This window comes from Panulirus ornatus, chromosome 19 (assembly GCF_036320965.1).
Source record: "Panulirus ornatus isolate Po-2019 chromosome 19, ASM3632096v1, whole genome shotgun sequence".
NCBI lineage: Eukaryota > Metazoa > Arthropoda > Malacostraca > Decapoda > Palinuridae > Panulirus > Panulirus ornatus.
In genome coordinates, this window is record NC_092242.1 from 42116998 (window position 1) to 42139681 (window position 22684).

Consider the following 22684-nt stretch of genomic DNA (forward strand, 5'->3'; position numbering starts at 1 on the left):
AGGATTTTCGCCCCCTCCCCCACCCTATGATCCACTTCCGCTTCCATGGTTCCATCCGCTGCCAGATCCACTCCCAGATATCTAAAACACTTCACTTCCTCCAGTTTTTCTCCATTCAAACTCACCTCCCAATTGACTTGACCCTCAACCCTACTGTACCTAATAACCTTTCTCTTAGTCACATTTACTCTTAACTTTCTTCTTCCACACACATATATTTTTTTTTTTATTATACTTTGTCGCTGTCTCCCGCGTTTGCGAGGTAGCGCAAGGAAACAGACGAAAGAAATGTTGTAATGTATTGGTATGTATATGTGCGTGTGAATATATACACATGTATATATTCATACTTACCTGCCTTCATCCATTCCTTTAGCAATCTCGCTGCACAAGATAACAGCATTTTTACAGTTAAGTAATAGTTTTGTTTTCTGCCAGGTTCATCAACAATATGGAGGTATCATACCACGGAGTGTACACAGATAAGTCACCATACGTGCTGGAGAAGCTGTGTCCTGGTACGGAGTACGAGGTATATGTGCAGGCAGTAAACAAACATGGCACAGGAGATCCCTCCGAGCGACTCCTCTTCAGCACTCCTTCAGTTGAGAGTGTGCGGCGGTTGGAGGACACGACCTACAATGTGACGGCCTGCTGCAGTACTCTCAACATTAGTCCAGGTTGCATGAGTCTCTGTGACTACAACGCCCGCATGACTCACGTGAGGATGTTGGCAGCCACCTGTGTAGCTGAAATGTCGAGTCTGTTACGTTGTGCTGTGGGTGGCAGGAATCACCTGCCGTGCTGTGAGCGCCGAGGGGTACCGCCATCCTGCAAGAGCCTCTGCACCGGGTCCTTCACCTCAAGCAAAATTACACCGGGTCTCTGTATGCCTTACATCGGCAACATCATGATGTGTCTAGAGGAAGGTTAGTAACACACACAGACACACACATACAGACACACACAGACACACACACACACACACACACAAACAGACACAGACACACACACACACACACACACACACACACACACACACACACACACACACACAAAGTAAAGACGTAGTGCATACATACAAGGTTAAGAAACGGGGCTTTTCAGCACACACGCTTAAGTTATCAAAAGGAGTCCCTGTGAGAATATAAGACAATCCCCTTACTTCACAGTAAACATATATTCCTGTTACTTTCCATTTAGCTTCAAGGACTTCCACCAATTGTCACAACTACTACAAGTAAGGCGTCTTCGTCCCATACCTCATCCATCTTTTGTAACCATTGACTATTCGCAGCCTAACCTTCTTGCCGCTACCAAAGACACACAGTGCAATTCAAACCTTCAGACTGCAATGACAGAGGACAAACCTTTTATGTAATGAAATTAAAAACTACGATATAGAGTTATTGAGAGATACTAAACCGTGATATCTAATATTTTTCTGTAGGCGTGGGCTTGTTGCCTGGGCCCGTGACGGGTCTGCATGCCACCAAGGTGGATGACGGGGAAGTGACACTAGTGTGGCAGGCTCCTGTCAACGGATCTAAAGTCATACAGTATCAGCTTCACTACCAGAGTGTGGACAAGCATTCGGCATCACAGGCTGTCTTTTCTCTCAATAATGTAAGTTCTTGTCTTGAGTCTTACTTTGTTAGGTGAATGGGTTTAGCTTCCATGGCGAATAAGCCTTGTAAAGTTTCGATACCAATTACAAACAACTAGTCACGTATTATCCTCATTAATGAGGTAAGATTCTTATTCTTCTGTAATCATTTAGATTTTCGATAGACACCTCACGATGCCTAAGAAAATAGACTTTGCCTTAAAGACTTTGCGTTCATATTATGTGTGATCTACAGATCACACATAATATGAAATATTATGTGTGATCTGTAGATCTAAAGTTTGTTTCAAATTAGGTAAGGGATATTGAAGATTTACTGCGCTGTGAAACTGAGTGGATACGATAGACTTGAGTGATATCAACGTCGTGACCTGTACAGCTATTAGAATAGCACGTATGTCAATTTTGGTACTGCAGGATTTTTGTACTATTGTCGATTTCCTTGTTCGTATGTGTAGCAGCTATTGTGATGGATAATTCAACTTCAAGTCATACAGCGGGGGATGAACGTTGCTGTCAGGAGGTCTTTCCCTTCAAGCAAAAAAATCACTCTGTGCTTTCCTTTGACAGACCATCAACCTTACTGACACCGTAGCTACCGTGTCTAAACTTAAGCAGGGTAACATGTACAACTTCTTCGTGATATCAATGAATGAAGAAGGGAATTCCCTGCCATCATCTGTGCTGACAATCAACGTCACGTCAGAGGCCCATAATGGTACTACAGTGGCTGGTGTGTCCTCAGCGCCGCACAGCCTGGTGCTCAACACCAAGACCGCCACCACCCTCACAGTGTTGTGGCAGCCCCCTCAGCTTGCCCTTCCTACCGACAGGTTCATGTGAGTTTTCCTGTATTTGTACTGATGAAGTTCTTCACGAATAGTTATTACAGTATTAGCTTTCAGTGTTTACTATACTTCAGAAGTTTGATATTTGATCTGGTCAATAAAAGGATAATCAACTGAAGCTTCGTTTAAGCTTAATTTATACATACTTCAAGATTTGTTTATTTCCACATTCTCAGTATAGATACCTAGGGGTACAGCAGCATGACTACTTAAGTTATTTCTACACTTTAGTGAGCACAAATATTCTCAGATGCCAAAGCAAGCCATCACGGTTTAGTTCCCTTCCTCTTCAACTCCTTAGGTACAAACTGCACTTCCGAGCTTTGGGGACTCCTGGCAACGTCAGCATGTACAATACAACTAACACTGGAGCCACGGCGCGTCGTCTGGAAGGTCTGACACCCAACACGCAGTATGTCATATACGTCACTGCCATCAATGAAAAGGGGGAGAGCCGGCCCTCCGAGACCCTTCTGGCTTGGACTGATCCAGCCTATCCAGCCTTCGTAGAGGTACATCACTCATCTTGTTCACACTGGGCACGCGGCTTGCACAGGCGTATGGTTCAAAAACATATATATATATATATATATATATATATATATATATATATATATATATATATATATATATATATATATATATATATATATATATATATATATATATATATATCTTTTTTTCTTTTAAACTATTCGCCATTTCCCGCGTTAGCAAGGTAGCTTTAAGAACAGAGGACTGGGACTTTGTGGAATATCCTCACCTGGCCCCCCTCTGTTCCTTCTTTTGAGAAATTAAAAAAAAAACGAGAGGGGAGGATTTCCAGCCTCCCGCTCCCTCCCCTTTTAGTCGCCTTCTACGACACGCAGGGAATACGTGGGAAGTATTCTTAATCCCCTATCCCCAGGGATATATATATATATATATATATATATATATATATATATATATATATATATATATATATATATATTTTTTTTTTTTTTTTTTCGCTGTCTCCCGCGTTTGCGAGGTAGCGCAAGGAAGCAGATGGAAGAAATGGCCCAACCCACCCCCATACACATGTATATACATATGTCCACACACGCAAATATACTTACCTACACAGCTTTCCATGGTTTACCCCAGACGCTTCACATGCCCTGATTCAATCCACTGACAGCACGTCAACCGCGGTATACCACATCGATCCAATTCACTCTATTCTTTGCCCTCCGTTCACCCTCCTGCATGTTCAGGCCCCGATCACACAAAATCTTTTTCACTCCATCTTTCCACCTCCAATTTGGTCTCCCACTTCCCCTCGTTCCCTCCACCTCCGACACATATATCCTCTTGGTCAATCTTTCCTCACTCATTCTCTCCATGTGCCCAAACCATTTCAAAACACCCTCTTCTGCTCTCTCAACCACGCTCTTTTTATTTCCACACATCTCTCTTACCCTTACGTTACTTACTCGATCAAACCACATCACACCACACATTGTCCTCAAACATCTCATTTCCAGCACATCCATCCTCCTGCGCACAACTCTATCCATAGCCCACGCCTCGCAACCATACAACATTGTTGGAACCACTATTCCTTCAAACATACCCATTTTTGCTTTCCGAGATAATGTTCTCGACTTCCACACATTCTTCAAGGCTCCCAGAATTTTCGCCCCCTCCCCCACCATATGATCCACTTCCACTTCCATGTTTCCATCCGCTGCCAGATCCACTCCCAGATATCTAAAACACTTCACTTCCTCCAGTTTTTCTCCATTCAAACTCACCTCCCAATTGACTTGACCCTCAACCCTACTGTACCTAATAACCTTGCTCTTATTCACATTTACTCTTAACTTTCTTCATTCACACACTTTACCAAACTCAGTCACCAGCTTCTACAGTTTCTCTCATGAATCAGCCACCAGCTCTGTATCATCAGCGAACAACAACTGACTCACTTCCCAAGCTCTCTCATCCCCAACAGACTTCAACCTTGCCCCTCTTTCCAAAACTCTTGCATTCACCTCCCTAACAACCCCATCCATAAACAAATTAAACAACCATGGAGACATCACACACCCCTGTCGCGAACCTACATTCACTGAGAACCAATCACTTTCCTCTCTTCCTACACGTACACATGCCTTACATCCTCGATAAAAACTTTTCACTGCTTCAAACAACTTGCCTCCCACACCATATATTCTTAATACCTTCCACAGAGCATCTCTATCAACTCTATCATATGCCTTCTCCAGATCCATAAATGCTACATACAAATCCATTTGCTTTTCTAAGTATTTCTCACATACATTCTTCAAAGCAAACACCTGATCCACACATCCTCTACCACTTCTGAAACCACACTGCTCTTCCCCAAGCTGATGCTCTGTACATGCCTTCACCCTCTCAATCAATACCCTCCCATACAATTTACCAGGAATACTCAACAAACTTATACCTCTGTAATTATATATATATATATATATATATATATATATATATATATATATATATATATATATATATATATATATATATATATATATATATATATATATATATATTCCCTGGGGATAGGGGAGAAAGAATACTTCCCACGTATTCCCTGCGTGTCGTAGAAGGCGACTAAAAGGGGAGGGAGCGGGGGGCTGGAAATCCTCCCCTCTCGTTTTTTTTTTTAATTTTCCAAAAGAAGGAACAGAGAATTGGGCCAGGTGAGGATATTCCCTCAAAGGCCCAGTCCTCTGTTCTTAACGCTACCTCGCTAATGCGGGAAATGGCGAATAGTTTGAAAGAAAGAAAAAAAAAAAAATATATATATATATATATATATATATATATATATATATATATATATATATATATATATATATATATATATGCATATACATATATATATATATATATATATATATATATATATATATATATATATATATATATATATATATATATATATATATATATATATATATATTTTTTTTTTTTTTTATTTTATTATACTTTGTCGCTGTCTCCCGCGTTTGCGAGGTAGCGCAAGGAAACAGACGAAAGAAATGGCCCAACCCTCCCCCCCATACACATGTATATACATACGTCCACACACACGCAAATATACATACCTACACAGCTTTCCATGGTTTACCCCAGACGCTTCACATGCCCTGCTTCAATCCACTGACAGCACGTCAACCCCGGTATACCACATCGCTCCAATTCACTCTATTCCTTGCCCTCCTTTCACCCTCCTGCATGTTCAGGCCCCGATCACACAAAATCTTTTTCACTCCATCTTTCCACCTCCAATTTGGTCTCCCTCTTCTCCTTGTTCCCTCCACCTCCGACACATATATCCTCTTGTTCAATCTTTCCTCACTCATCCTCTCCATGTGCCCAAACCACTTCAAAACACCCTCTTCTGCTCTCTCAACCACGCTCTTTTCATTTCCACACATCTCTCTTACCCTTACGTTACTCACTCGATCAAACCACCTCACACCACACATTGTCCTCAAACATCTCATTTCCAGCACATCCATCCTCCTGCGCACAACTCTATCCATAGCCCACGCCTCGCAACCATACAACATTGTTGGAACCACTATTCCTTCAAACATACCCATTTTTGCTTTCCGAGATAATGTTCTCGACTTCCACACATTCTTCAAGGCCCCCAGGATTTTCGCCCCCTCCCCCACCCTATGATCCACTTCCGCTTCCATGTTTCCATCCGCTGCCAGATCCACTCCCAGATATCTAAAACACTTCACTTCCTCCAGTTTTTCTCCATTGAAACTCACCTCCCAATTGACTTGACCCTCAACCCTACTGTACCTAATAACCTTGCTCTTATTCACATTTACTCTTAACTTTCTTCTTCCACACACTTTTCCAAACTCAGTCACCAGCTTCAGCAGTTTCTCACATGAATCAGCCACCAGCGCTGTATCATCAGCGAACAACAACTGACTCACTTCCCAAGCTCTCTCATCCCCAACAGACTTCATACCTGCCCCTCTTTCCAAAACTCTTGCATTTACCTCCCTAACAACCCCATCCATAAACAAATTAAACAACCATGGAGACATCACACACCCCTGCCGCAAACCTACATTCACTGAGAACCAATCACTTTCCTCTCTTCCTACACGTACACATGCCTTACATCCTCAATAAAAACTTTTCACTGCTTCTAACAACTTTCCTCCCACACCATATATTCTTAATACCTTCCACAGAGCATCTCTATCAACTCTATCATATGCCTTCTCCAGATCCATAAATGCTACATACAAATCCATTTGCTTTTCTAAGTATTTCTCACATACATTCTTCAAAGCAAACACCTGATCCACACGTCCTCTACCACTTCTGAAACCACACTGCTCTTCCCCAATCTGATGCTCTGTACATGCCTTCACCCTCTCAATCAATACCCTCCCATATAATTTACCAGGAATACTCAACAAACTTATACCTCTGTAATTTGAGCACTCACTCTTATTCCCCTTTGCCTTTGTACAATGGCACTATGCACGCATTCCGCCAATCCTCAGGCACCTCACCATGAGTCATACAAACATTATATATATATATATATATATATATATATATATATATATATATATGTTTCAAACTATTCGCCGTTTCCCGCATTAGCAAGGTAGCGTTAAGAATAGAGGACTGGGCCCCTGAGGGAATATTCTCACCTGGCCCCCTTCTCTGTTCCTTCTTTTGGAATATTAAAAAAAAAAAAAAAAAACGAGAAGGGAGGATTTCCAGCCCCCCGCCCCCTCCCTTTTTAGTCGCCTTCTACGACACGTAGGGAATGCGTGGGAAGTATATATATATATATATATATATATATATATATATATATATATATATATATATATATATATATATATATATACGTATATATATATATATATATATATATATATATATATATATATATATATATATATATATATATATATATATATATATATACGTATATATATATATATATATATATATATATATATATATATATATATATATATATATATATATATATATATATATATATATATATATATATATATATATATATATATATATACGTATATATATATATATATATATATATATATATATATATATATATATATATATATATATATATATATATATATATATATATATATATATATATATAAATTTTTGGTCTGTGAAGGCTTTATTATGGCGGATGACCAACTACCTACCAAGATATGGTATGGTATCCAAGATATGGTTGTACTTTGTGTAATGAAGACAATTGAGAAACATCATAAGCCAATATTCCTGTTTCATGATAAGAGAAGTGGACCAGGCATTATGATACAGTGGTTAAATATATGAAAACTACTATTGACGTTTGTGTAAATAAATTATACATTTCCCTTTTCCATAGCCAAAGGTTGAACCATTATGCGACATTAATTTTTCATTTCATTTCACGCTAGAAGTTTCAGTTTTCTAAATTATTTCTTACATTTTTCTTATGTATATACATATATATATATATATATATATATATATATATATATATATATATATATATATATATATATATATATATATATATATATATATATATGTATATATATATCTATATATATATATTTTTTTTTTTTTCATACTATTCGCCATTTCCCGCGATAGCGAGGTAGCGTTAAGAACAGAGGACTGGGCCTTTGAGGGAATATCCTCACCTGGCCCTCTTCTCTGTTCCTTCTTTTGGAAAATTAGAAAAAAAAAACGAGAGGGGAGGATTTCCAGCCCCCCGCTCCCTTCCCTTTTAGTCGCCTTCTACGACACGCAGGGAATACGTGGGAAGTATATATATTTATATATATATATATATATATATATATATATATATATATATATATATATATATATATATATATATATATATATATATATGTATATATATATATATATATATATATATATATATATATATATATATATATATATATATATATATATATATATGTGTGTGTGTATATTTGTGTATGTATGTGTATATGTATATATATATTATCCCTGGGGATAGGGGTGAAAGAATACTTCCCACGCATTCCTTACATGTTGTAGAAGGCGACTAGAGGGGACGGGAGCCAGAAATCCAACCCTCCTTGTAATTTTAACTTTCTAAAAAATGGGAAACAGAAAGAGTCACGCGGAGAGTGCTCATCCTCCTAGTAGACTCAGTTTGGGGTGTCTAAATGTGTGTGGATGTAACCAAGATGTGAAAAAAGGAGAGATAGGTAGTATGTTTGAGGAAAGGAACCTGGATGTTTTGGCTCTGAGTGAAACGAAGCTCAAGGGTAAAGGGGAAAAGTGGTTTGGGAATGTCTTGGGAGTAAAGTCAGGGGTTAGGGAGAGGACAAGTGCAAGGGAAGGAGTAGCAGTACTCCTGAAACAGGAGTTGTGGGAATATGTGATAGAATGTAAGAAAGTAAATTCTCGATTGACATGGGTAAAACTGAAAGTTGATGGAGAGAGATGGGTGATTATTGGTGCATATGCACCTGGGCATGAGAAGAAAGATCGTGAGAGGCAAGTGTTTTGGGAGCAGCTGAATGAGTGTGTTAGTGGTTTTGATGCACGAGACCGGGTTATAGTGATGGATGATTTGAATGCAAAGGTGAGTAATGTGGCAGTTGAGGGAATAAGTGGTATACATGGGTTGTTCAGTGTTGTAAATGGAAATGGTGAAGAGCTTGTAGATTTATGTGCTGAAAAAGGACTGGTGATTGGGAATACCTGGTTTAAAAAGCGTAATATACAAAAGTATACGAATGTAAGTAGGAGAGATGGCCAGAGAGCGTTATTGGATTACGTGTTAATTGACAGGCGCGCGAAAGAGAGACTTTTGGATGTTAATGTGCTGAGAGGTGCAACTGGAGGGATGTCTGATCATTATCTTGTGGAGGCTAAGGTGAAAATTTGTATGGGTTTTCAGAAAAGAAGAGTGAATGTTGTTGTGAAGAGGGTGGTGAGAGTAAGTGAGCTTGGGAAGGAGACTTGTGTGAGGAAGTACCAGGAGAGACTGAGTACAGAATGGAAAAAGGTGAGAACAATGGAAGTAAGGGGAGTGGGGGAGGAATGGGATGTATTTAGGGAATCAGTGATGGAGTGCGCAAAAGATGCTTGTGGCATGAGAAGCGTGGGAGGTGGGTTGATTAGAAAGGGTAGTGAGTGGTGGGATGAAGAAGAAAGATTATTAGTGAAAGAGAAGAGAGAGGCGTTTGGACAATTTTTGCAGGGAAAAAATGCAATTGAGAGGGAGATGTATAAAAGAAAGAGACAGGAGGTCAAGAGAAAGGTGCAAGAGGTGAAAAAGAGGGCAAATGAGAGTTGGGGTGAGAGAGTATCATTAAATTTTAGGGAGAATAAAAAGATGTTGTGGAAGGAGGTAAATAAAGTGCGTAAGACAAGGGAGCAAATGGGAACTTCAGTGAAGGGCGCAAATGGGGAGGTGATAACATGTAGTGGTGATGTGAGAAGGAGATGGAGTTAGTATTTTGAAGGTTTGTTGAATGTGTTTGATGATAGAGTGGCATATATAGGGTGTTTTGGTCGAGGTGGTGTGCAAAGTGAGAGGGTTAGTGAAAATGATTTGGTAAACAGAGAAGAGGTAGTAAAAGCTTTGGGGAAGATGAAAGCCGGCAAGACAGCAGGCTTGGATGGTATTGCAATGGAATTTATTAAAAAAGAGGGTGACTGTACTGTTGACTGGTTGGTAAGGTTATTTAATGTATGTATGACTCATGGTGAGGTGCCTGAGGATTGGCGGAATGCGTGCATAGTGCCATTGTACAAAGGCAAAGGGGATAAGAGGGAGTGCTCAAATTACAGAGGTATAAGTTTGTTGAGTATTCCTGGTAAATTACATGGGAGGGTATTGATTGAGAGGGTGAAGGCATGTACAGAGCATCAGATTGGGGAAGAGCAGTGTGGTTTCAGAAGTGGTAGGGGATGTGTGGATCAGGTGTTTGCTTTGAAGAATGTATGTGAGAAATACTTAGAAAAGCAAATGGATTTGTATGTAGTATTTATGGATCTGGAGAAGGCATATGATAGAGTTGATAGAGATGCTCTGTGGAAGGTATTAAGAATATATGGTGTGAGAGGCAAGTTGTTAGAAGCAGTGAAAAGTTTTTATCGAGGATGTAAGGCATGTGTACGTGTAGGAAGAGAGGAAACTGATTGGTTCTTAGTGAATGTAGGTTTGCGGAAGGGGTGTGTTATGTCTCGATGGTTTCTTAATTTGTTTATGGATGGTTTTGTTAGGGAGGTGAATGCAAGAGTTTTGGAAAGAGGGGCAAGTATGAATTCTGTTGGGGATGAGAGAGCTTGGGAAGTGAGTCATTTGTTGTTCGCTGATGATACAGCGCTGGTGGCTGATTCATATGAGAAACGGCAGAAGCTGGTGACTGAGTTTGGTAAAGTGTGTGAAAGAAGAAAGTTAAGAGTAAATGTGAATACGAGCAAGGTTATAAGGTACAGTAGGGTTGAGGGTCAAGTCAATTGGGAGGTAAGTTTGAATGGAGAAAAACTGGAGGAAGTAAAGTGTTTTAGATATCTGGGAGTGGATCTGGCAGCGGATGGAAACATGGAAGCGGAAGTGAATCATAGGGTGGGGGAGGGGGCGAAAATCCTGGGAGCCTTGAAGAATGTGTGGAAGTCGAGATCATTATCTCGTAAAGCAAAAATGGGTATGTTTGAAGGAATAGTGGTCCCACAAATGTTGTATGGTTGCGAGGTGTGGGCTATGGATAGAGTTGTGCGCAGGAGGGTGGATGTGCTTGAAATGAGATGTTTGAGGATAATGTGTGGTGTGAGGTGGTTTGATCGAGTAAGTAATGTAAGGGTAAGAGAGATGTGTGGAAATAAAAAGAGCGTGGTTGAGAGAGCAGAAGAGGGTGTTTTGAAATGGTTTGGGCACATGGAGAGAATGAGTGAGGAAAGATTAACCAAGAGGATATATGTGTCAGAGGTGGAGGGAACGAGGGGAAGTGGGAGACCAAATTGGAGGTGGAAAGATGGAGTGAAAAAGATTTTGTGTGATCGGGGCCTGAACATGCAGGAGGGTGAAAGGCGGGCAAGGAATAGAGTGAATTAGATCGATGTGGTATACCGGGGTTGACGTGCTGTCAGTGGATTGAATCAGTGCATGTGAAGCGTCTGGGGTAAACAATGGAAAGTTGTGTGGGGACTGGATGTGGAAAGGGAGCTGTGGTTTCGGGTATTATTGCATGACAGCTAGACACTGAGTGTGAACGAATGGGGCCTTTGTTGTCTTTTCCTAGTGCTACCTCGCACACATGAGGGGGGAGGGGGATGGTACTCTATGTGTGGCGAGGTGGCGATTGGAATGAATAAAGGCAGACAGTGTGAATTGTGTGCATGCATATATATGTATATGTCTGTGTGTGTATATATAGGTGTACATTGAGATGTATAGGTATATATATTTGCGAGTGTGGACGTGTATGTATATACATTGTGTATGGGGTTGGGTTGGGCCATTTCTTTCGTCTGTTTCCTTGCGCTACCTCGCAAACGCGGGAGACAGCGACAAAGCAAAATAGATAAATAAATAAGTAAATAAATATATATATATATATTTACGAAAAAAAAAGAAAAAAAAAAAAATATATATATATATATATATATATATATATATATATATATATATATATATATATATATATATATATATACATATATATATATATATATATATATATATATATATATATATATATATATATATATATATGTATATATATATATATATATATATATATATATATATATATGTATATATATATATATATATATATATATATATATATATATATATATATATATATATATATATATATATATATATACATATATATATATATATATATATATATATATATATATATATATATATATATATATATATATATATATATATATATATACATATATTTGCGAGGTAGCGCAAGGAAACAGACGAAAGAAATGGCCCAACCCCCCCCATACACATGTATATACATACGTCCACACACGCAAATATACATACCTACACAGCTTTCCATAGCTTACCCCAGACGCTTCACATGCTTGATTCAATCCACTGACAGCACGTCAACCCCGGTATACCACATCGCTCCAATTCACTCTATTCCTTGCCCTCCTTTCACCCTCCTGCATGTTCAGGCCCCGATCACACAAAATCTTTTTCACTCCATCTTTCCACCTCCAATTTGGTCTCCCTCTTCTCCTTGTTCCCTCCACCTCCGACACATATATCCTCTTGTTCAATCTTTCCTCACTCATCCTCTCCATGTGCCCAAACCACTTCAAAACACCCTCTTCTGCTCTCTCAACCACGCTCTTTTTATTTCCACACATCTCTCTTACCCTTACGTTACTCACTCGATCAAACCACCTCACACCACACATTGTCCTCAAACATCTCATTTCCAGCACATCCATCCTCCTGCGCACAACTCTATCCATAGCCCACGCCTCGCAACCATACAACATTGTTGGAACCACTATTCCTTCAAACATACCCATTTTTGCTTTCCGAGATAATGTTCTCGACTTCCACACATTCTTCAAGGCCCCCAGGATTTTCGCCCCCTCCCCCACCCTATGATCCACTTCCGCTTCCATGGTTCCATCCGCTGCCAGATCCACTCCCAGATATCTAAAACACTTCACTTCCTCCAGTTTTTCTCCATTGAAACTCACCTCCCAATTGACTTGACCCTCAACCCTACTGTACCTAATAACCTTGCTCTTATTCACATTTACTCTTAACTTTCTTCTTCCACACACTTTACCAAACTCAGTCACCAGCTTCTGCAGTTTCTCACATGAATCAGCCACCAGCGCTGTATCATCAGCGAACAACAACTGACTCACTTCCCAAGCTCTCTCATCCCCAACAGACTTCATACTTGCCCCTCTTTCCAAAACTCTTGCATTTACCTCCCTAACAGCCCCATCCATAAACAAATTAAACAACCATGGAGACATCACACACCCCTGCCGCAAACCTACATTCACTGAGAACCAATCACTTTCCTTTCTTCCTACACGTACACACGCCTTACATCCTCGATAAAAACTTCTCACTGCTTCTAACAACTTGCCTCCCACACCATATATTCTCAATACCTTCCACAGAGCATCTCTATCAACTCTATCATAAGCCTTCTCCAGATCCATAAATGCTACATACAAATCCATTTGCTTTTCTAAGTATTTCTCACATACATTCTTTAAAGCAAACACCTGATCCACACATCCTGTACCACTTCTGAAACCACACTGCTCTACCCCAGTCTCAAGCAATACCCTCCCATATTATTTCCCAGGAATACTCAACAAACTTATACCTCTGTAATTTGAGTACTCACTTTTATCCTCTTTGCCTTTGTACAATGGCACTATGCAAGCATTCCACCAATCCTCAGGCACCTCACCATGAGTCATACGTACATTAAATAACCTTACCAACCAGTCAACAATACAGTCACCCCCCTTTTTTAATAAATTCCACTGCAATACCATCCAAACCCGCTGCCTTGCCGGCTTTCATCTTCCGCAAAGCTTTTACTACCTCTTCCCTTTTTACTAAATCATTCCCCCTAACCCTCTCACTTTGCACACCACCTCGACCAAGACACACCTATATATGCAACTCTATCATCAAACACATTCAACAAACCTTCAAAATACTCACCCATCCTCACATCACCCCTACTTGTTATCACCTCCCCATTAGCCCCCTTCACTGAAGTTCCCATTTGTTCCCTTGTCTTACGCACTTTATTTACCTCCTTCCAGAACATATTTTAAATATCCCTAAAATTTAATTATACTCTCTCACTCCAACTCTCATTTGCCCTGTTTTTCACCTCTTGCACCATTCTCTTGACCTCTTGCCTCTTTCTCTTTATACGTCTCTCAGTCATTTGCATTATTTCCCTGCAAAAATCGTCCAAATGCCTCTCTCTTTTCTTTTGCTAATGTTCTTACTTCTTCATCCCACCACTCACTATCCTTTCTAATCTGCCCACCTCCCACGCTTCTCATGCGCAAGCCAATCCTGCTTCCCTAAATACATCCCATTCCTCCCCCACTCCCCTTACTTTCATTGTTCTCACCTTTTTCCATTCTGTACTCATGCTCTCTTGGTACTTCCTCACACAAGTCTCCTTCCCAAGCTTACTTACTCTCGCCACTTTCTTCACCCCAACATTCTCTCTTCTTTTCTGGAAACCTCTACAAATCTTTATCTTCGCCTCCACAAGATGATAATCAGACATCCCTCCAGTTGCACCTCTCAGCACATTAATATCCAAAAGTCTCTCTTTCACGCGCCTATCAATTAACACGTAATCCAATAACGCTCTCTGGCCATCTCTCCTACTTACATACGTATACTTGTGTATATCTCTCTTTTTAAACCAGGTATTCCCAATCCCCAGTCCTTTTTCAGCACGCAAATCTACAAGCTCTTCACCATTTCCATTTACGACACTGAACACCCAATGTACACCAATTATTCACTCAACTGCTACATTACTCACCTTTGCATTCAAATCACCCATCACTATAACTCAGTCTCGTGCATCAAAACTACTAACACACTCATTCACATGCTCCCAGAACACTTGCTTCTCATAATCTTTTTTCTCATGCCTGGGTGCATATGCATCAATAATTACCCATCTCTCTCCATCTACTTTCAGGTTTACCCATAGCAATCTAGAGTTTACTTTCTTACACTCCATCACATACTTCCACCACTCCTGTTTCAGGAGTAGTGCTACTTCGTCCCTTGCTCTTGTCCTCTCACTAACCCCATACTTTACTCCCAAGACATTCCCAAACCACTCTTCCCCTTTACCCTTGAGCTTTGTTTCACTCAGAGCCAAAACATCCAGGTTCCTTTCCACAAACATACTACCTATCTCTCCTTTTTTCTTATCTTGGTTACATCCACACACATTTAGATACCCCAATCTGAGCCTTCGAGGAAGATGAGCACTCCTCGCATAACAACTTCTTCTGTTCCCCTTTTAAAAGTTAATATACAAGGAGGAGAGGGCTTCCAGCCCCCCGCTAGTCGCCTTCTACGATACGTGAGGAATTCATGGGAATTATTCTTTCTCCCCTATCCCCAGGGATGTGCTGGAAATGAGATGTTTGAGGACAATGTGTGGTGTGAGGTGGTTTGATCGAGTAAGTAACGTAAGGGTAAGAGAGATGTGTGGAAATAAAAAGAGCGTGGTTGAGAGAGCAGAAGAGGGTGTTTTGAAATGGTTTGGGCACATGGAGAGAATGAGTGAGGAAAGATTGACCAAGAGGATATATGTGTCGGAGGTGGAGGGAACGAGGAGAAGAGGGAGACCAAATTGGAGGTGGAAAGATGGAGTGAAAAAGTTTTTGTGTGATCGGGGCCTGAACATGCAGGAGGGTGAAAGGAGGGCAAGGAATAGAGTGAATTGGAGCGATGTGGTATACCGGGGTTGACGTGCTGTCAGTGGATTGAATCAAGGCATGTGAAGCGTCTGGGGTAAACCATGGAAAGCTGTGAAGGTATGTATATTTGCGTGTGTGGACGTATGTATATACATGTGTATGGGGGTGGGTTGGGCCATTTCTTTCGTCTGTTTCCTTGCGCTACCTCGCAAACGCGGGAGACAGCGACAAAGCAAAAAAAAAAAATATATATATATATATATATATATATATATATATATATATATATATATATATATGTATATATATATATATATATATATATATATATGTATATATATATATATATATATATATATATATATATATATATATATATATATATATATATATATATATATGTATATATATATATATATATATATATATATATATATATATATATATATATATATATATATATACACACACACACAGACATATACATACTGTCTGCCATTATTCATCCCGTCACCACCCCGCCACACATGAAATAACAACAACCTTCCTCCCGCATGTTCGCGAGGTAGCGCTAGGAAAAGGCAACAAAGGCCACATTCGTTCACACTCACTCTCTAGCTGTCATGTATAATGCACCGAAACCACAGTTCCCTTTTCACATCCAGGCCCCACAAAACTTTCTATGGTTTACCCGAGACGCTTCATATGCCCTGGGTCAATCTATAGTTCCCCTTATACCACATCGTTCCAATTAACTCTATTCCTTGCACGCCTTTCACCCTCCTGCATGTTCGGGCCCCGATCACTGAAAATCTTTTTCACTCCATTTTTCCACCTCCAATTTGGTCTCCCACTTCTCCTCGTTCCCTCCACCTCTGACACATATATCCTCTTTGTCAATCTTTCCTCACTCATTCTCTTCATGCGACCAAATCATTTCAAAACACCCTCTTCTGTTCTCTCAACCACACTCTTTTTATTACCACACATATCTCTTACCCTTTCATTACTTACTCGATCAAACCTCCTCACACCACATATTGACCTCAAACATCTCACTTACTGTACATCTACCATCCTCCACACAACTTTATCTATAGTCCACGCCTTGCAACCATATGGAACCACTATTTCTTTAAACATACCCATTTTTGGATTCCAAGATAACGTTTTCGACTTCCACACATTTTTCAACGCTTCCAGAACTATCGCTCCCTCCCCCACCGTATGATTCACTTTCGCTTCCAAGGTTCGCTCCGCTGCTAAATCCACTCTATCATATGTATTCTCCAGATCAAACATCCTCACATACATTTTTCAAAGGAAACACCTGATCCACACATCCTCTACCATTTCTGAAACCACACTGCTCTTCCCCAGTCTGATACTCTGTACATTCCTTTATCCTCTCACTCAATACCCTCCCATATAATTTCTCAGGAATACTTATCAAACTTATACCTCTGTAATTTGAGCACTCACTCTTATCCCCTTTGCCTTTGTACAATGGCACTATGGAAGCATTCCGCAAATCCTCAGGCACCTCACCATGAGTCATTTTTATATTTGTTTATTATACTTTGTCGCTCTCTCCCGCATTAGCGAGGTAGCGCAAGGAAACATACGAAAAAATGGCCCAACCCACCCACATACACTTGTGTATACATAGACGTCCACACAAGCACATATACATACCTATACATCTTAACGGAAGCATATATACATATACACAGACAATACATATATACACATGTTCATAATTCATATTGTTTGCCCTTTTTCATTCCCGTCGCCATCCCGCCACACTTGCAATAACAAACCCCTCCCCCCGCATGTGCCCGAGGTAGCGCTAGGAAAAGACAACAAAGGCTACATTCGTTCACACTTAGTCTCTAGCAGTCATGTAAAATGCACTGAAACCACAGCTCCCTTTCCACATCCAGGCCCCACAAAATTATCATGGTTTACCCAAGACGCTTCACATGCCCTGGTTAGATCCATTGACAGCACGTCGACCCCAGTATTCCACATCGTTCCAATTCACTCTATTTCTTGCACGCCTTTCACCCTCCTGCATATTCAGGCCTCGATCCCTCAAAATCTTTTTCTTTCCATCTTTCCACCTCCAATTTGGTCTCCCACTTCTCCTCGTTTCCTCCACCTCTGATACATGTATCCTCTTTGTCAATCTTTCCTCACTCATTCTCTCCATGTGACCAAACCATTTCAGAACACCTTATTCTGATCTCTCACCCACACTCTTTTTATTACCATACATCTCTCTTACCCTTTCATTACTTACTCGATCAAACCACCTCACACCACGTATTGTCCTCAAACATCTCATATCCAGCACACCCACCCTTCTCCGCAGAAGTCTACCTATAGCCCACGCCTCGCAACCATACATCATTGTTGGAACAACTATTCCTTGAAACATACCCATTTTTGCTTTTCAAGATAACGTTCTCGACGTCCACACATTCTTCAACGCTCCCAGAACTTTCGCCCCCTCCCCCACCCTTTGATTCACTTCCGCTTCCATGGTTCCATCCGCTGCCGCATCCACTCCCAGATATCTAAGATACTTCACTTTCTCCACTTTTTCTCCATTTAAACTTTCCTCCTAATTGACTTGTCCCTTAACCCTACTGCACCTAATAACCTTGCTCATATTCATATTTACTCTCAGCTTTCTTCTTTCACACACTTTACCATACTCAGTCACCAGCTTCTGCAGTTTCTCACCCGAATCAGCCACCAACGCTGTATCATCAGCGAACAACAACTGACTCACTTCCCAAGCTCTCTCATCCACAACAGACTACATACTTGCCCCTCTTTCCAAAACTCTTACCCTTTCATTACTTACTGGATGAAAGCACCTCACACCACGTATTGCCCTCAAACATCTCATTTCCAGCACACCCACCCTTCTCCGCACAACTCTATCTGTAGCCCACGCCTCGCAACCATACATCATTGTTGGAACAACTATTCCTTGCAACATACCCATTTTTGCTTTCTAAGGTAACGTTTTCGACTTCCACACATTCTTCAACGCTCCCAGAACTTTCGCCCCCTCCCCCACCCTATGATTCACTTCCGCTTCCATGGCTCCATCCGCTGCCGCATCCACTCCCAGATATCTAAGATACTTCACCTTCTCCAGTTTTTCTCCATTTAAACTTTCCTCCTAATTGACTTGTCCCTCCACCCTACTGCACCTAATAACCTTGCTCATATTCATATTTACTCTCAGCTTTCTTCTTTCACACACTTTACCAGACTCAGTCACCAGCTTCTGCAGTTTCTCGCCCGAATCAGCCAACAGCGCTATATCATCAGCGAACAACAACTGACTCACTTCCCAAGCTCTCTCATCCACAACAGACAACATACTTGCGCTTCTTTCAAAAACTCTTGCATTCACCTCCCTAACACCCCCATCCATAAACAAATTAAACAACCATGGATACATCATGCACCCCTGCTGCAAACCAACATTCACTGAGAACTAATCACTTTCCTCTCTTCCTACACGTACACATGTCTTACATCCTGGATAAAAACTTTTCAATGCTTGTAACAATTGCCTCCCACACCATATATTCTTAATACCTTCCACAGAGTATCTCTGTCATCTCTATCATATACCTTCTCCAGATCCAAAAATGCTACATACAAATCCATTTGCTTTTCTCTGTATTTCTCACATACATTCTTCAAAGCAAACACCTGATCCACATATCCTCTACCACTTCAGAAACCACACTGCTCTTCCACAATCTGATGTTATGTACATGCCCTTACCCTCTCAACCAATACCCTCCCATATAATTTCCCAGGAATACTCAACAAACTTATACCTCTATAATTTGCGCATTCACTCTTATCCCCTTTGCCTTTGTACAATGGCACTATGCAAGCATTCCGCCAATCATCAGGCGCCTCGCCATGAGTCATACGTACATTAGATAACCTTACCAACCAGTCAACAATACAGTCACCCCCTTTTTTAATAAATTCCACTTCAATACCATCCTACCCCGCTGCCTTGCCGGCTTTCATCTTCCGCAAAACTTTTACTACCTCTTCTCTGTTTACTAAATCATTCTCCCTTACCCTCTCACTTTGCACACCACCTCGACCAAAACACCCTATATCTGCCACTCTAACATCAAACACATTCAACAAACCTCCAAAATACTCACTCCATCTCCTTCTCACATCACCACTACTTGTTATCACCTCCCCATTATCCCTCTTCACTGATGTTCCCATTTCTTCCCTTGTCTAATGATGCTCTCTCACCCCAACTCTCATTTGCCCTCTTTTTCACCTCTTGCACCTTTCTCTTGACCTCCTGCCTCTTTCTTTTATACATCTCCCAATTCATTTGCCTTATTTCCCTGCAAAAATCGTCGAAATGCCTCTCGCTTCTCTTTCACTAATGATCTTATTTCTTCATCCCACCACTCACTACTCTTTGTAATCTACTCATCTCCCACGGTTCTCATGCCACAAGCATCTTTTACACAAGCCATCACTGCTTTCCTTAATACATCCCATTCCTCCCTCACTCCCCTTACGTCCTTCGTTCTCACCTTTTTTCATTCTGTACTCAGTCTCTCCTGGTACTTCCTCACAGAAGTTTCCTTCCCAAGCTCACTTACTCTCACCTATCTTTTTACCCCAACATCCTCTCTTCTTTTCTGAAAGTCTACAAATCTTCACCTTCATCTTCACGTCCACTAGATTATGATCAGACATCCCTCCAGTTGCACCTCTCAGCACATTAACATCGAAAAGTCTCTCTTTTATGCGCCTATCAATTAACACGTAATCGAATAACACTATCAGGCCATATATATATATATATATATATATATATATATATATATATATATATATATATATATATATATATATATATATATATATATATATATATTTGATACTATTCGCCATTTCCCGCCTCATCGAGGTAGCGTTAAGAACAGAGTACTGGGCTTTTGAGGGAATATCCTCACCCGGCCTTCTTCTCTGTTCCTTCCTTTGGAGAAAAAAGAAAAAAAATGAGAGGGGAAGATTTCCAGCCCCCCGCTCCCGTCCCTTTTAGTCGCCTTCTACGACACGCAGGGAATACGTCGGAAGTATTCTTTCTCCCCTATCCCCAGGGATGATATATGTATATATATATATATATATATATATATATATATATATATATATATATATATATATATATATATATATGGCCTGATAGTGTTATATTTACATATATTTACATATATTTTTTATTTTTTTTTATTATACTTTGTCGCTGTCTCCCGCGTTTGCGAGGTAGCGCAAGGAAACAGACGAAAGAAATGGCCCAACCCCCCCCCCCCATACACATGTATATACATACGTCCACACACGCAAATATACATACCTACACAACTTTCCATGGTTTACCCCAGACGCTTCACATGCCTTGATTCAATCCACTGACAGCACGTCAACCCCGGTATACCACATCGCTCCAATTCACTCTATTCCTTGCCCTCCTTTCACCCTCCTGCATGTTCTGGCCCCGATCACACAAAATCTTTTTCACTCCATCTTTCCACCTCCAATTTGGTCTCCCTCTTCTCCTCGTTCCCTCCACCTCCGACACATATATCCTCTTGGTCAATCTTTCCTCACTCATTCTCTCCATGTGCCCAAACCACTTCAAAACACCCTCTTCTGCTCTCTCAACCACGCTCTTTTTATTTCCACACAACTCTCTTACCCTTACGTTACTCACTCGATCAAACCACCTCACACCACACATTGTCCTCAAACATCTCATTTCCAGCACATCCATCCTCCTGCGCACAACTCTATCCATAGCCCACGCCTCGCAATCATACAACATTGTTGGAACCACTATTCCTTCAAACATACCCATTTTTGCTTTCCGAGATAATGTTGTTGACTTCCACACATTCTTCAAGGCCCCCAGAATTTTCGCCCCCTCCCCCACCCTATGATCCACTTCCGCTTCCATGGTTCCATCCGCTGCCAGATCCACTCCCAGATATCTAAAACACTTCACTTCCTCCAGTTTTTCTCCATTCAAACTCACCTCCCAATTGACTTGACCCTCAACCCTACTGTACCTAATAACCTTGCTCTTATTCACATTTACTCTTAACTTTCTTCTTCCACACACTTTACCAAACTCAGTCACCAGCTTCTGCAGTTTCTCACATGAATCAGCCACCAGCGCTGTATCATCAGCGAACAACAACTGACTCACTTCCCAAGCTCTCTCATCCCCAACAGACTTCATACTTGCCCCTCTTTCCAAAACTCTTTCATTTACCTCCCTAACAACCCCATCCATAAACAAATTAAACAACCATGGAGACATCACACACCCCTGCCGCAAACCTACATTCACTGAGAACCAATCACTTTCCTCTCTTCCTACACGTACACATGCCTTACATCCTCGATAAAAACTTTTCACTGCTTCTAACAACTTTCCTCCCACACCATATATTCTTAATACCTTCCACAGAGCATCTCTATCAACTCTATCATATGCCTTCTCCAGATCCATAAATGCTACATACAAATCCATTTGCTCTTCTAAGTATTTCTCACATACATTCTTCAAAGCAAACACCTGATCCACACATCCTCT

General features: G+C 40.5%; 1 protein-coding gene across 1 annotated transcript in view; it reads left to right on the top strand.

Annotated features, from left to right (window-relative positions):
• Positions 1 to 2987, top strand: part of LOC139755693 (Ig-like and fibronectin type-III domain-containing protein 2) — a gene marked incomplete at its 3' end in the record, with an annotated part of 712838 nt that extends 709851 nt beyond the window's left edge. Inside the window, exons 14-17 of the mRNA XM_071674338.1 lie at positions 439 to 929; positions 1451 to 1626; positions 2198 to 2466; positions 2777 to 2987. Of these exons, the coding sequence (XP_071530439.1) occupies positions 439 to 929; positions 1451 to 1626; positions 2198 to 2466; positions 2777 to 2987 (1147 nt within the window). The remainder of the gene's footprint in view (positions 1 to 438; positions 930 to 1450; positions 1627 to 2197; positions 2467 to 2776) is intronic.
• Positions 2988 to 22684: the final 19697 nt, after the last annotated feature.